The sequence below is a fragment of the Tursiops truncatus genome, chromosome 3, assembly GCF_011762595.2.
Source record: "Tursiops truncatus isolate mTurTru1 chromosome 3, mTurTru1.mat.Y, whole genome shotgun sequence".
NCBI classification, from domain to species: domain Eukaryota; kingdom Metazoa; phylum Chordata; class Mammalia; order Artiodactyla; family Delphinidae; genus Tursiops; species Tursiops truncatus.
This window is the reverse complement of record NC_047036.1, coordinates 61,804,230-61,820,717: the sequence shown is the minus strand read 5'-3', so window position 1 is coordinate 61,820,717 and position 16,488 is coordinate 61,804,230. Positions and strand designations below refer to the sequence as shown.

The following is a 16,488-nucleotide window of genomic DNA, read 5'->3' as shown; positions in this document are numbered from 1 at the left end:
GTTCAGATTGGGGCCTGCTACATACACACTAGGCACTCAGTAAATGTTGTTCACTGACAGAAACATAGTCTGTTCTGTGCTCACTAATCCGTGCTAGAAACTGTGAGTTTCTAGGCATTTGGAAAGAGTAAAGGATGTAGTACATGCTGCTAAGTCCCAATCCTAGCATGTACTCTGCCCTCCTAGACAGAGCATAAATAAATGAGTCATCATGCAAAGAACCAATAAGAATCTTTCCAGAACTGGCAGTCAGTAAAACCAAATCCTGTCTGGGCTTTATAGAATAAATCTTCAATAAAAATTTGAAAAGCCTTAGTGGGCAAAGTGATTTCAAAAGTAGAGATTAACCAAAGGTGGCAGTTCTTGGGCAGAACTCCTTGATTCATGGTATAACTAATACTTTGTTATATTACTCTTATTTGTAAATACTGTTCGAATACCCCTGACTCTGAATGGCTAACTGGCATTTTGGTACTGAGGGTAGTGTCTTGGCATCTGGAGAAGTCAAGCAGGCTGGAACAGCGTTGTTAATTTAGCTTTGGGGCTTGGGAGGCAAGGACCAGAACTCTTCTTGGGTAGAAGAGACCTGGGAGGGGCCCCATCCTGGTGTCTGTAGTTGTCATAAGCAAGATTTCATGAGAGCCTGATGCCTCAGATTGAGAGCAGCATTCCCTGAATGTAGACATTGAGACAAGCAGATCTCTTGTTAGCACAGGATTAACTAAAACCTACTGCCTGCGTACAGGTAACGGTGAATGGTGCAAGGGTTCAGGGTTAGGAGGAGGTCAAGGCAAAGATCCTCAGCTCTGTTCTGTGAATCAAGAAAGGCTACTTGGGGCTTCCCTGGTGGCGCAGTGGTTGAGAGTACGCCTGCCGATGCAGGAGACACGGGTTCCTGCCCCGGTCCGGGAAGATCCCATATGCCGTGGAGCGGCTGGGCCCGTGAGCCATGGCCGCTGAGCCTGCGCGTCCGGAGCCTGTGCTCCGCAACGGGAGAGGCCACAACTGTGAGAGGCCCGCGTACCGCAAAAAAAAAAAAAAAAAAAAGAAAAAGAAAAAGAAAAGAAAGGCTACTTGGAGGAAGCGGGATGGTTAAACCATGGCCCCAGCTGCTGGAGGAGGGATGTAATTTGGCGGCTGAGAATGCTCTCGGTACTCGATTTTGTCTAATCAGCTACAGATGTCTCTCCTGGAAAGTTCATAGGATATGGTTTTTTTGTGGACCAGTTTGTGGACGGCATTAGTATTCTAGGTAGATGTGCAGTTTCAGATGGTTCCCAAGTGCACAGAATCTCAAAGACTAAAATGTAAACATGATACGGCTTACATTTTCTCCCCCTGGTCTGATGGGTTTTGTGCTTTATTTCCAGTTTTCTGCTCACACAGATTCTTCAGGAGAGGACATCATAGCGAATATTATGTTGGTTTGAGCTGTTCATAGGTGTTCTTTCTAGAAGTTTTTTTGGCCAGTGGCAGCCATTCCAAGGTGACATCTATATTGTAGTAAAGGAGGCTGATGACACTCAGATTGTAATGCAAGAGAAGGGGTGGATGGAAATCCTTTATCTTGTTGTTGTCTTGCTGCAGGGTTAGCAAATCAACCTGCCTGAGAATAGGTGAGCCTTTATTTTTGTGCAGCCTTCCTCTCCCCGTCATCCCCTTACAGCATTCCTGTGGTTTTTTCCACTTGAGAGCTGTTCATCGTCATCTGGTCTCTAACGTCTCGTAGGTATAAGCGAGCCAGCTTTTGAGGATATAGCAGTCTCCCCTCTTCAGCTGCACAGATGCTTTTGTTTTGGAAGCTAGTCTTTGGTGTGCAGTAACGCAGCAGCCTGGATTTGAGTCCCAGCTCCACCACTGATTAGCTGTGTAACCTTAATCCCTCTGTGCCTCAGTTTCCTCATGTGCCAAATGATGATATTCATAGTCCCAACCTCACAAGATGCTCTCACGGAGACAACTCTCATCTGAGTTATATTTAAAGTGCTTAGCACTTAACTGCTGCCGTTGTTATTATAACAATTATCATTATGATCATTAAGAGGTTCTGATCACCTGTGTAAACTTCCAGCTTTAAAGTATTAGTTGTGAATGTGTAAAATTGGGGGAGGGTGTTTATAGCTTAAACTCCATGTCATCTTTGCTTGGCATCTACCATTTTTACCACAGAAGATCTTTCCAAAAGGTTCTTCCAAAAATGAGAAGACTAGAAAGGAAATGGGAATCAGAAATGACATGTGAAGTTGGTCAACAACGCAGTATGTGTAGAGGACTGTGTTGGATTTGGGATGGAGATGGAGGGAGAAGCCAAGGAACAGAACACACTCCTTACTGCTGTCCAGGTTATAATCCAGCGGGAGTTCATCTGAGCCAAATGTACATACTTTGAGGCATCTAAGAGACCTTGGAGCCAGTGCTGTCCTATTATGGGACAAATGCATAGTATGTCACAGCAAGATTCCTAGTTTTTTACTATCACTGTTCTGGATAATTTTCCAGATAGTTGGCTAACCATTTACTTGTAATTTTTTATTTAAACTTTTTACCTGGGAAATTCTGAGTTGCCTCTCTTCTTAAAACAGAGTGTAGAGGACCTAGTTCAGCTTTGCCTTGGTGAGTGAGAATGACCACTACAGGCTGTCTGCAAAGTCCCTGCACAGGAGGAGTACACAGGTTCATACTGTGATCTTTGGAAAGAGAAGAGCTGGATGGCAAATTCGTTGGTCTGACATGGTGCCTTCCTCAAAGCACAGTCTTAATAATACCTGACAGTTTGCCTTAGGGAATTGTGAGAGAGAAAAGGTCCCTACCTAACAACAGTTGACGACTTTCAAATAGCTATTAGGGACTGCCAAAATGACTTCCAGCTGTCAGCATGGAAGATGACTTGGGAAAAAATTCAAATTTAGACAGAAAAGAGAGGTAAACATACAGATAAATGTTAACTAGCAGGCCTAGGGTGGTTGTGTATCACTCTGTACATCAGTTGTTGTACCACATGATGGTCCCAGACTTAGAGTTAAATAACTAAACATATTCCTCTTGGAAGCAGGGAATCACCTCCTCTCCCTCCCCTGACCACCCCCCCATCGCTGCACCTGCGGTTGATCTATGACACTGTCCTCAGGGCTGCTGATGGGAGTGGGTATTTTCCTGGGCCGTCAGCAGTTCTACATTCCTGCCTTCAGTGCCGACACTTTCTGTCAGTCTCTCCATTCTCCAGGCTCATGCTGCTTCTAGACACCGCCCTTACCACTTCTGCCTACTGCCATGGTCCACCTCGCTCCTCATTCCCCCGGGTGTACCCTTCTGCCACCTGCCATTTTCCTGAACTTCTCCGGGTTTAGCCCTGCACTGCGCCTCCCTTCCCAGCTGGTGTCCAGGGCAGTTCCCACAGTCAGCCACAGCATGTCTTTATAGATGTCGTTACCGCTGCCAAGCATAGTTGGAAACAACTTCAGAGTTTTGAGGCTAAGATGATCTCTAGATTACTGAAAACTTATTACATTTAGTTGACTTACTGCTTTTTTCTGCGTCATCTCCCAACAAAGATCTATTTTCTGTAGCCAGAAAGGAGATATTCAGTGCTTGCAGTCAGGTAGAAGGCCAGTCCCATGGTTTGGTCCCTTTGTGTGTTTCATTAGTAAGTGTGGCTGGTGTGCTGTTGGCCAAAACTGCCGACCCCTGGGATTCACCGTTACCGAATGTAGCTTTTCCTCCAACCATTTAAAAAACTTGGCAAGCACTTAAAATGGCTTCATTTTAAAATGTAACCATCCACATCATAGCACTCTATCTTTTCATTCATCCAACAAATATTTACTGAACACTTATTACACGTCAGACGTTGTTCTAGGCAATTGGGATACATAAAGAAAAAACTGCACAAAGTTCTCTATCCTCGTGGGGTTTACATTCAAGCTGGTGGAGACACAATAAACCAAATAAGTATACAGTATGTTAAAAAGTGATGGGTGCTATGGAAGGAAAAAACAAAAGGAGTAGCCAGGGTGAGAGAGGTTGGGTATGCTGGGGTGATAAGGAGGGAAGCTGCAATGTTAAATAGGGTCGTCAGGGTAGGATTCGGTGAGGAGCGATTCAGCCAAAGACTTTAAGGAGATACAGGAGTTAGCCCTATGGACAGTCAGGAGGAAGAGCTCTTCCGGCCAAGGGAGCAGCTGGAATGAAGGCCAGTAGGCTTTGCCGCAGAGGGATGTGGGCCCTAAGAGAGGAGTCAGGAAGGATTCTAAGGGTTTTCACCTGAGCAGGTCTAAGAATTGGACTCCCATTTGCTGAAATGAGGTCCACAGGGCAAAGGCCAGGTTCTGAAGTGGGGAGTAGGAATCAAGAGTTAGGTTTGGACATAGTTTTCAAGTACCTTGTTAGATATCCAAGTGGAGGTCAAGTAGGCAGTTGGATATGCAAATCTGGAGTTAAAGGTGGAGATCAGAATTCAGGAGATGCCAGCCTAGAGGCAGTATTTAAAACTGTGGGACCGAGTGTGATCAATCAAGAGAATGTGGAGAAGAGGACAAAGGATTGGGCCCTGGGCCCTCCCGTGTTCAGAGATTGGAAAGGTGAGGAAGACCAGCCAGGGATACCGCGAAGGGACAACCAACATGGCTTCCCGTGTGGAGGCAGGACACTGGCAGATGATCCTGCAAGAGGCACTGCCCTGTCTCCTTAGTTTTCCTTTACCACAGTATTGTCAGTACTTTCTGAACTTGCTGAGTGAAGCTGTCACCCCCAGTAAGGCTGGAACGCTCTCTGAGCTGTGTCCCAGAATAGGGGTGGGATGCAGGAAGCCAGTCACTCTCCCATCTGATCTGTCTTGCTTCTTGTTAGAGGGATGGCCGCCTGGGCCAGAGGTTGAGGGGCAGGGGGTGCGGTGACAGGGGCAGCCTCCCGGCACAGCTGAGCTGAGCACCTCAGAGACTGGAGCTCAGTCTGAGTCACAGGGTAGACCTGACAGGGATAAACACCACCAGGTGAATTTTTTTTTTCCCCCCAGAGCTATGTTGAATGGGAAATGGATGTCTGATAGTTAGATGGTTTCCTGCTGGGTTCCTAGATGAGTCAGTGGCTGTTTCAAAGCCAGAAATAAGTTGAACTCTTGACCTGTTACCCAAGGTTAACTGTGTGACATACCCTATGGTAAATGCTAAAGATAAAATTGTGATGTAAATCAAGAAGGATAAAGCTTTTCTGCCCTCAAGGGGTTCAGAGTTCTGCTGGGGCCTTGCTCTATCCTCAGGGCCGAGAATAATGCCTGCCACTTAGTAGGTAACTCAGTAAATTGAGCTGAATATACAAAAATAACATGATAAAGAGCTGAAGAGGGATGTGCACAGGGCAGTGGGAACACACAGAGAATAACATTCTGGCAGGAAGTGGTGACAAATGTCACACAGAGGTGACATTTGGGCTGGGATGGGGGGAGGGTATTTCCAGGTGGATGAGTGCCCAGGGGGTCAGCATGAGTGAGACCTCTTGTTCAGGTCCTCAGCTAGACCTAGTTGGAGCCCAAATGTATCAAATGATGCTAAGCCTGCTGTCCGCTGTCTGCTGTGCACTCGCTCTCCAGAGATGTTAGGGTATTTCAGAGCTTCAGAATGAGCTTGTTATGACCTAGTGGAGGCTGAGGGTGCGTCCCTCACTGGGGGCTTCTCCACAGGCTGCTGGTAGCAGTAACAGACGGCCATCTTTTCTTCCCGTCCTTAGAAAATTTCCTTTGGAAACTGAGGTCTAGTCAGTCTTTACTATTTAGTCTGGAAGCCTGTCTGAAGGGGAGGTGGGAGTATGATGTCCAAAGACTCACTTGTTCTTCTGTACAACAGGGGCCAGCCTCTAGTTCTCACTTGTCAGGCCAGGAAAAAGGGCCTCCTTCTGTACAGACAGTGGGTGACACACAAAAGGCAAGAAACCTGGAGTCCGGCCCCTTGGCCAGCAGGTAGCAAAAGTGTGGGGTGATTGGGTGACAGACTGGCAGGGAGGGCGTCGGGGCCGACACAGCCAGGGAGAGCCTGTGAAGTAGCCACGGAGCCTTCCGCACTCTTCCTTCACAGGCTGAAGAGTAGTGGTTCAGACTTGGCTTCCCCGTTCCTAGCGTCCCGGACGCTTAGAGCTGGAGGTGGTCACCTTCAGACAAGTAACATATTATTTATTGTATTCAGCAACTCGTAGTCTTTCCAAAACTGGAGTCTTGGCAAGATTATGGAGGTTGTTTCCCCCACCTAAGGGATTTGATTAAAACTTATATTTGATACCATACTGTTTCACTTCAAGGCAGTAGCAAGAAAATTACCTAAGATATATAATTTTGTGGCCGGTCTAATCACAGTCAGTGCTGACTGTTGATCAGGAAGACTCTGACATTACTTTTCCCAGGGTGTTTCATTCATTTTATTTTTTAGCACCTTCTTTTTCAAGGCACCAGAAACTCAGCCATGAAACACAGCTCCTGCCCTCTCCCTTTCAGAGCTCATGGAGTCTAATTATTTGAATTAAACACAAACCACGTGTTTAGGTCACCCATAGACTCTAAAAATTCCTGTGTAGCAGGATAGAACTGCTGGGAATCCAGGGTTGAGTCTGAAAGCTCCTTCCAGGTAGGGGAAAATATTACTAAAATGGCAGAGGGACATGATGGGTGTTGCAGTGTGATAGCTGGTGCCCATGAGAGAGCCAGCACCCTATGGTGAGCCCTGGTAAATTGTCAGGGCTCTGTCTCCAGCCTGGTGTGGCATCTGTGGAATAGTCCAAGTGACTAACCATCTGTTCCCGTTCATTAATTTCTTTCTTAATTAATTAATTTCTTCCCCAGATAAGGTTGAGTCATCCCCCAAGTGACCCCATGGTGAGCATATGCTGGCATCTTCTAGTTCTCTTGGTACCATGAACTGCGAGGCTGTTAGCAAGAGAAAAGGCAGGATACAAGGGAGAGGATATCTCTTAAGGTTGGGAAAAAATGGTACCTTCTTGGGTATCATCAAGTCGAGCCACTGCAGAAGTTACCGGCCCTCTGAGCTGCCTGTGGTTTCTTGTAGTGGTGGCTGTTTTCTTGGGTAGTTGGCCAGTATCATCCTGCCTGCCTTTCCTCCTCCTCCCAGCTGGGCCTGTCGCAGCTCAGCCAGGCACCAGGAAGAGATGCCAGTCAGAAGGAAATGACATGCCCACTGGCCTAGTCCCTTATTTTCTCTGCCACCCTCCCAACACACATTCACACACAGCCCAAACGGTGATGCATTAAGGCAAGGAGATGGAAAGGCCCCAGAGATAGACTGGCCTCACTTCAGGAGCTGCGGGGGAGAGCAGACCATTGTCTGGTGTGGCTCTTATGCGAAACTCAATCCAGAGCACACCTCAGCTGACAGTCCCTGGTGCACTCCAAATTGATGACTAGAAAAGCCACGCCACATTTGCAGCAGACTTGGTATATGTCTTACTGTGTTCTCTTGCCTGCTGTCTGATGTGCCCATCTAAGAAGTCGTGGACTTCAGTTCTGTCTCGGTAGCAGGTGTCATCAAGCCTATTTGGAATCTGGGGCGGATGTTTGCTTCTAGCCCCTGGGATTCACAGGCCTGGACCAGGCAGTGTGACAGGAGAAGCCAGCCAACCAAGAGTGTGCATCTCCCTTCCTGCTGGGATAACTTCATTCTTGTTGATTGGCATCTGCCAAAGTTATTTTACTCTTTCTCCCCAGGGGCACTATGGTTTAGAAAAACTGTATTGCAAAGCAAATTGCACTGACATTGATAAAGTTTTATTAAGAGTCTGCTCTGTGCCAGGCACTGTTCTGAGCACCGCCCTCGTGGAGCTTGAAGTTTAGAATGGAGGTGGATTAACAATCAGAATAACTAAGTGAAGTATCAGGTTGAACCACATGAAATGACCATTTTTGTAGGTAAAAAATGGACAAATATTGACAGTTTCGTATGACTCAAAGTAATCTATTCTGTTTGTCAGTAATAAATGCTAAGGAGAAATAATAAAGCAAGGAAGGGGGGGATAGCAGGTTAAGGGAGAGGTAGGTGTTTGGAATTGTAAATAGATGGGACCAGAAGACCAAGGAGGTGGCACTTGAAGGTGGCTGGAAAGCTGTCTGCAAGAAGGGCAGTGCAGGTGAGAGGAGCGTAACAAGAGCAGAGGCCCGAGCACGGCTGGTGTGTGGCCGGAGCAGAGGGCAAAGGGCAAGAGAGGCAGGCGCGGGGAGCTGGGGCACGGAGGACCTCGAGGGCCAGGGAGGGAAAACTGGATTTTACTCTGAGAGCTGGGAAACCTTTCTGGCCTTCTCGATAATCTTACTTGGAAGCAGAAAGAACCTGTTGAGATGACGGCTGTGACTAAGGAATGCTCGTTAGGGCCCAGGAGCCGGCGCCCAGGCCGCTCGGAAGCTGCGCCGGCCCGGGAGGCGAGGTGAGGTGAGGGCCGCGTGTGGCCACCTGAATCGTGAACATTTCTGGAACTCCTCTGGTAGAAGAGCCTTTTTTAAATACCTAGAAAGATGACAAATGCTTGTTCTGTCCTTGCTCACCTGAAGGCCGGCTGTTTTCTCTCTCCGACTGTCTTGTGTTTTCACGGCATTAACCAAGCTAGGGGCAGCTCTGGTGAGTGCTGGGAGGAGAGGCCCACCAGCCAGGCTGCCCAGGTTGGGAGCCTGTCGTTTGGGCGCACATCACATGCACCGGGGCTCGCAGCCTAACAGAGCCACTTTCTGTCACCCTTCCGGGGGACTGCCCTGTGGGCTTATAGTCAAGCTGAGGATTTTGACAGACTCTTAAGCATGGCGCCCTTTTATGATGTCTCCCTGCTGTCCTTATTCACAGATCGATTGGCCAGTAGCAGCCACAAGATTTTAAGAAGGCCTGAAGCACCTCAGGAACCTTATCTGAGCTACCAGCAAAGAGGACAGCTAAGGAGAAGTACAGGGGTGAACGTTCCTGAGTGTTCTGAAAAAAGGGGTCTGATGATACTAAAATAATAGTTATTTTAAAACTGCTGGCTTCCCAGAAGGATCTGAGACAGCCACATTATTTTGTGCATCCTACAAGCCAGAGCCCAGCACAGGGTGGCAGAGCTGCTACGTGACAGCAGACTCTGTGCTTTCGGTCTTCTGTCCCTAGCCCCTATCCAGTGCAGGAAAGGGCGTGGAGAAAAGGGAACCCTGCTGTGATGATGGTGGGAATGTAAATTGCTAACAGCCACTCTAGAGAAGGGTGGTTAAGAAAAGTATTTTGCCATAAAGAGAAACCCTTACAATTCAAGGGTTATAATGCATATTAAAATGCATTAAATTTTACTAGTTGGACTTGTTTAAGCCACATAATACAAACGATGTGTGCAATTAATATTCAAATATAAACACTCTGGCCTTTTAAAAGGGAGAGCCGTTAATACTGCCTTGCCTACAGGCTGCGTGCTCGAAGTGCCTCTGAATCCTTACACAGGTCCCAGCGATGGTGCCTCTGGTTTCCAGCGCAGTAACTTAGGACCTGAGGGAGGAAGCTCCCATGGTTCCATGTGCCTTGGGTGAGCTTTCCTAGGGAACAAGGTGGGAATTAATCGGGATTTATCACAGGCTTAGAAATACAAAAGAATTAGCTCAGTCATCGTAGATCTCCCCAGCTGAGTTACATTTGTTCAGATGGAGAATAGTTTATTCTTTCAAGGGTACTCATTGTAGCCTCCTCTCCCCCAGTTATGACACCTTTCAAAATATCCACCCCCCCCCACCCCCCCAATAGGCCGGCCTGTCTATTCATAACTGGTAAACTTTACACTGCTTCTGCTTCTGCATGGAAGGGGCCTGCCAAGGGCTTTAACCTGTTACCTAGCGCTAGTCTGTGTTCCAAGTTGTTGTTAGGGACACAGCAAGTACTCTTTACAGACTGTGTAACACTCACACCCACCTTATGAGTTAAGGATGAGCTCATTTTACAGGTGAGTAATCATACTTCGGTTCAAAGACTTCTCTAAGGTCACCCAGCTCGTAGATGGCAGAGCTTGGATTCAGACCTCTATCTTACTCCAAACCTAGAGACCTTAACTACTAAGTGACCGACCACCTGCTGAGTTGTTGCTGTGGTCCACCATCTTGCTGGTTTGTGTCCTAGCCTCACACAGGGACTACAGGGGCCTTTCTGCTATGTGACTTCTAGCCAGACATCCAGACCAGGACAGCTGGTCCGGGACTGTGCCTATGCCAGCGCGCCAGCACATTCTCCACAGGCGGCCTGATCCTCGGCAGGATTTGCTCCATGCGCCCGGTCATTTCTAACAGCATCTCTCCAGGTGTCTGGGCCGCTGCTCCCTTCACTTACGCCTCCCAACACTGGATCGCATTTCCCTAGCTACGGACCACCGCCACCTGGCTCCCAGCGCCCCGACCTACGGAGAAATAAGGGCTGCACAGTTAGAAAAACTTTTGTGAATCGCTCTTCTTCAGACCGTGAGCGTGTAAATGGATTCCCTCTGTTCCACCCCTGCTAGAAAGCCCCGTGAGGCCTTCAGAGGAGAACAAGGGGATGAATTTGGGAAGTAGGGACAATCAGACCCCAAAACCCACTCTAGTGCCATGATCGGGGAGAAGATGCTCTCCATGACAGCTGTGATCTGTGGTCTGAAACACAACCTTCCTCAAACCGAATACTAGCACAAATGCAGTCGTGTTCTTTTTGTCAGGAAGTTGCTGTAAATGCCTAGGAAGCTTTGGTGTGGTAACCCCAGAGGATTTCAGTAAAGGTAGGAAAAGAGAATTTAGAGTAAGCTTAAATTAAGAGGACAGAACTGCTAGTCCAGTGTATCTAAAAAACAGGTCTTTTTGACTGTGCATTAGCGATCTTGATGATGTAGGTGACATTCTTCAAAGAAAACTCTTTCTTCCTGCTACGTCGAATAAAGCCATCTTCTTCCCGCAGCACCCTTTCTACCAAGAAAGTTTTGTCGGTAAGACCTGAGGCCGCTCAGTTCCCTTCGTGGTCCCGGGATGCGGACGCCCTCGTAGGCAGCGTCTCCCGTGCGTCGGGGAGGCGCTCCCTCCCGGGCTGCCGCGGGCACAGAGCGGGCACCTGAGAACGACTGTCTGTGCCTCACTTGCCTTGCCTAATCCTGCCCTGGAGTAGCTCCTAACCCCCAGGGCTGGCAGGAAAAAGGCCTCTCAATTTCACAGTGAGCAGCTGGAGGGAGAGAAAAATGGGCCTTTAGCATGGCAGTGCTGTGGTGGCGTCAGCACAGTGGAAACAGAGCTTCTTAGTGTCTCCTCAGAGCTGAGCTTACTTGAAAGCACTCGGACCAAAGGTTCTTACGGAGTTTGCAAAAACATAGAAGGTCTCTAGGTATGCGGTTGGTTGCTGGTGGATGCCAGCAAACAGACGCCTCGTGGGTTTATCTTTAAAGCATGACACCCAGCTTAAGATGTGGTCTGTCGCATTTAACCACGGTTCTCCGTGAATTCCCTCACACCGGGGTGGGCAAACTTCTCCTGCCAAAGGCCAGAGAGTAGATATTTCAGACTTTGCAGGCCATAGGGTCTGTAGCAACTCTCCCTGTGCTGTCCCCGCACAGAAGCAGCCACGGGCAGTCCATAAACGAATAGGCATAGCTGTGCTCCATTTACAAAAACAAGACCCCACTTGACCTTAGTCTGCCGACCTCTGCCTCAGACCAAAAGGGAACTAACTGCTCCCTGCAGTAAGAGCCCTGTGGGAAGAAGTAGTAACAAGGTTACCTGCTTTTCTAGAAGAGGAATTATTAGTGGGTTCACATTCCAACATGTACAAAAGCAGCTAAAAATATTTTCATTAAAGTGATTGATTGTCTTGATCAGGCCAGATTAGCTGCCTAGAAATGGTCCCCAACACTTGCTATTGCAGAACGGATGCTGTTGCCCAGAGCAGGCAGATCGAGTAGCCATTCCACAGACTGGCGCAGTTACTCACTTGCCATTGGAGAGCCGTGGGGCTTTCACCTGTTTTTCTTCTGCCCTGCAGGCCTCTTCCTTATCCTGGGTTTGATACTCTACCCTGCTGGCTGGGGCTGCCAGAAGGCCATAGGCTACTGCGGACACTACGCATCGGCCTACAAACCCGGAGACTGCTCGTTGGGCTGGGCCTTCTATACCGCCATCGGGGGCACGGTCCTCACTTTCATCTGTGCCGTCTTCTCCGCACAAGCAGAAATTGCCACCTCCAGTGACAAAGTCCAAGAAGAAATCGAAGAGGGGAAAAACCTTATCTGCCTCCTTTAGTTTGAAAGAGACATCAATGCCGTTTTCTTGCTCGTGTAACCTTGTGAAACACTTCACTTCCGGTTCTGTCGTTTGAATCGAGTGAAGAACTAGCCTTTACCTACCAAAGCCACGTTCCACAGCCCTGAGCCTCGCCAGGACCAACGACAGGCAACACCCAGCTGCACAGAGTGACTGCACAGGAGGGCCACGGTGCAAACTGTAAGAGATGGAACGTGAAAACAGTACATAAACCCTGACACGCAGTTAAGTTCTGTCAGACTCCATCTCCCCCCAAGGCTCAAGGAAGGATGATGACCTAAACCATTAAAGCAGCAGTTTCTCTGGTAACAGAAGAGACCATTGGCCAGATTTGCGGGCTGTTGAGAGACGTTTCTGCACAGGTTGCATGCCTGTGAGCATCTCTGCCTCAGAGTGAGGTTTGGGGGTTGGTTGGTGCTTTTGTTTCCTCCTAGTTCTTTCAAACTCTCTCAGGTGGAGACTGCAATGAAGACTGCACACCCACCGGGGAGAGGATGTGTGCTAAAGGGCCGAGCAAGACACTGTCGGTTGCTTAGCTGACCCAAGGGGTCAGCAGGGACAGTGTGGAATTCTGTGGTGGGACTTATTCTAGGCTGAATTCCAGAGTCAGGTGGATCAATTGAGCTGTCACTCCAAGAGTTTAGAAATTTGAGTAAAGGAAGAATAAGAACCTGTCCAATCATGAGAATAAAAGTACAAAATCCTGCTAGTGGAGACAAATTCATTCCACTCCCCAGCAGCCAGGCTAGCACCAGTACTGGCCCAGTCTCCTCTTCCACTGGAGATCACATGGTGTTCTTCTAGGGCTAGGACTGCGCTTTGACTGCCAAAGGAAACCTCGCTCTGTTTCCTGATTCCAGGGACAGAGGTCTCCGAGCCAGCTATGGCTCATTCATCTGGTGACTGGGAGAGCTTGCCAGAATCTCAGCACTTGCAGCGAGACCTTTTCCCACTGTGTGGTAACCATGCTGTATTCAGCTGTATTCCTACCCCCCAGCAGCAGCAGGATGGCATTCTGTGCAGAAAAAGGAGCTAGAGATGGGAGTTAAGTTTTTCTAGTTACTGGTGTTGGTCCTGAAAGCAGACTGAAATAACATTAAATTGCTCTAACTGGTGAGTTACATCAAAGGCTTCATTCTCAGGAAAGCACAGAGTAGATAGAAAGTTAATGCAAAATGAATGAGAGCTAGACCAAGCTCGTAGCACCTGCCTATACCTGTTTACAGAATGAATGAAACACCACTATTAAAAAGGATTCAGGGGCTTTTAATCTAGTTTCTATAAATCACCAACATAATTGATTCAGGAAAATGATATTAGCCATCACTTCAGACTTACTTTGGAACCGATCAAAGTGACCAGAAAGAACCTAGTCTGGTATTCTCCTGAGCTTCAGAATTGCAGAATGCGATAGAAACACTTCTTTGCAATTTAAGCAAATGGAGTGGACCTGCCAAATTTCTGGAAGGACTAAAAGGACAGGTCTCTTTAGGCTTATGAATCTGCTTACTTGAGGGCTTGCTTTGTTTTGAAAATTTAACAAATAACTATGAACCTTGTTCGGGCAAGGTACTGTGTGCTAAGCACCACCAGGTAGAGAGCCCCGATTCAGATTTGACAACCCTGCCCTGAGAAAATCATCTTAAAGCTGTGTGAGTCTAAAACCATGCCTTGCTGCAGAACAAGTAATTGCTGTAGTAGTTCCATTCCAGTTTAATTCCATTCTAGCCTTCGGCCTGTACCAGAAACCGTTTTATCTCACAGATAATGAGCTAAAGGGCAGGAAGGCGGGGGCATGCAACCAGGTCTTCATGAGCTCACCATTCTTAGACCAAAGTTCAGAGTAAAAGCAAGATGTACATCTGTGACTTCAAGGGGTATCCTTCAAGGGGTATCCTTCAAGGGGTATCCTTATGTGTCCTCATAGCAGCCTGTCATAAGGGCTCAGGACACAAACAATAACTGTGTCTGACGCCACACAGAAATGAAATGATAGGTTATGGCAGCCACTGGACAGGACTCCTGTCCCTTACTGTGCATCTGTATGCTCTAACCAAGTTCTGATGCCATCACAGTCATTGCTTTTTAACCCTTGGCAATAATTTTCATTTAAAAAAAAGCAACTCCCTCCATCAGGCAAATGATTTAAAACCCAATTTTTTTCCTTAAATTTATCATCACAAGATTCACTGTACTTCTTCTTCTATACAAGATAGAGAACCCATGTTACAACTCTAATTTTACACTCTCACTCTCCTCGCAGACAAGTCATAAGCTTAGAGGATTCTCTAAGCACGTCCATCATCTTTGCTGCCTGACTGCGCCTTCACTGAGGGGCGGTGGAGGGCGGGCTATTCCTAGGTCACTCTGATAACAGAAGTCATGAGCGAAAACGTGACCTCTCTTGGCCAGAAGAAAGTCACCTGACAGTGTTTACTTCATCAGTCTGAATGCTACAGAAGACCAAAAAAAAACCAGCACATGCACACACACAAAACCGCAAACCACTAAAAGCCGCTTAAACACTGATTTGTTAAGCAGAGCAGAGATGAAATTTCTCTAGCAGAGAAAGAGGAGAAAGGTAATGTGGGCCTTCTAAACCTTTAGTCCATTTAGCCAGGCTTCAGTTGGGATAAATGGAATATCAAAATCAGGCTAGTCTAGACAAAAACTGCATGGCTGTTTAAAAACCACTGCATAGGAGGAATGTGTTAGAAGGAAATAATAGATTAAAAATAATTAGACAATCGTTGACCCGCAGCTATTTTTCTATTAAATTTCTATCAAGCGCCTCAGTCTAAAAATCTATTATACCTGGACCATTACTGCTACCAGCAAGTCTTATTTATTTTTTGCCTGCGTTTGTGCTTCAAGTTTTGTGATGGGGCTGGGCTTCTCAATGAACTCCAAGAAGGCAGAGATGTGTGCTTTGGAGTCTGTGGATTTTTTAAACCTGTGTGCTGATTCAACAATGTTACATTAATTGTGTAAGGGTTTTTGTATAGTTATCAAACATCTGTGGTGTAATGATCTTTGTTAAACATGTATTCTGTAAAGTGCCATTGTCTTTTTTATGTGTAGCATATTTAAAAAATATATATGTATATTATACATACACAAGTCTGTGTGAAAGATGTGCAATAACAAAGGTGTATGTATGTTTTGTTTTTTTGGAAACTGGACAGGAGTCAGAACAGAGATTGTTTCTGTTTTGGCAAAGGAGAGTTAAACATTTTGCCTTCATGGCCTAGTCATTAACCCATAACAATTTTAATGCTACACAAACCTATGTGAAGAAAAGACTGGTATGAAATCATTTTTTTCCTGGGTCTAAATTAAAATAATCACTAGATTTATGTGAAAGTTAAGCCAGCAAGACAGGCCCAGTTAATGCTAGTCTTTCATGTGAAATGTGAAGCTGCCACGTTGCCTTTTCTGTTTGTGTGATAACTAGTAGCTGGTACATAATCACTAAGGAGCTATTTCTTAACATGCTTTGATAGACCACGTTAATGCTAGACCACTATTTAAGGGCTAATCTCACACCGTCTTAGCCATAAGGGTCTGCTTAGAACAGACCTCTCTGTGCAATAACATGTGGCCACTGGAAATCCCTGGCCTGCGTTTGTATTTGGGCAGCAGTGACTCCCAAGGGCCAAAAGAAATAAAAGCACGACTGGGATTTCTTCTGAGACTGTGGTGAAACTCCTTCCAAGACTGGGGGGTCATGAGGTGCTTTGGAGGAACTCAGCACCACTTGATATGCAACAGCCACTTGAGCCAAATATAAAATTGTATTACCGCTGACGGACTCCATGTGAGCCTTTGAATTTCTGCTTATCCTATTATATTGTAAACTAATACATTATTTGTCTAGCATTGATTAGGTTCCTGTGCGTATGTATTTTCACAACATGCTCCCCTACCCTCCCCAGATATGAATTAAACCAGATTTTGCAAACTCATTCTGATTCAAGTCTCAGTATATTGGTTTCAATATGATGTGTATCATTTCATCAAGAAGATATCTACCAATCAAATTTGAAAGACTAACTTATATGTAATAGTGATGACAGGAAAGAAGATATTCAGGTATTTTAACTATGCCATTCACTAGTAACATATATACACCTGCCTTAGGTTAGCTTTAACTTCAAGATAAGTATATGTTTCTTTCTTGGAGAAGCACTGATGTAATTATAAATAGGGAGGAATAAAACCCT

The 16,488-nt window shown here is 46.6% G+C and overlaps 2 protein-coding genes across 11 annotated transcripts in view; one reads left to right on the top strand and one right to left on the bottom strand.

The window, feature by feature from the left end:
• Positions 1-16,230, top strand: part of LHFPL2 (LHFPL tetraspan subfamily member 2) — a 184,432-nt gene extending 168,202 nt beyond the window's left edge. For 7 of the 8 annotated variants that reach the window (XM_073802241.1, XM_019929786.3, XM_033852960.2 and 4 more), the window contains one exon: positions 11,988-16,230. In XM_073802241.1, coding sequence (XP_073658342.1) covers positions 11,988-12,244 — 257 coding nt within the window. In that variant the 3' untranslated portion in view covers positions 12,245-16,230. Of the gene's footprint in view, positions 1-8,825; positions 8,981-11,987 lie in introns of those variants that run through there. The other variant, XM_019929789.3, reaches the window with a different exon arrangement.
• SCAMP1 (secretory carrier membrane protein 1) overlaps positions 1-16,488 on the bottom strand; it is a 144,877-nt gene that overhangs the window by 16,928 nt on the left and 111,461 nt on the right. The gene's annotated exons all lie outside the window — the stretch shown is intronic.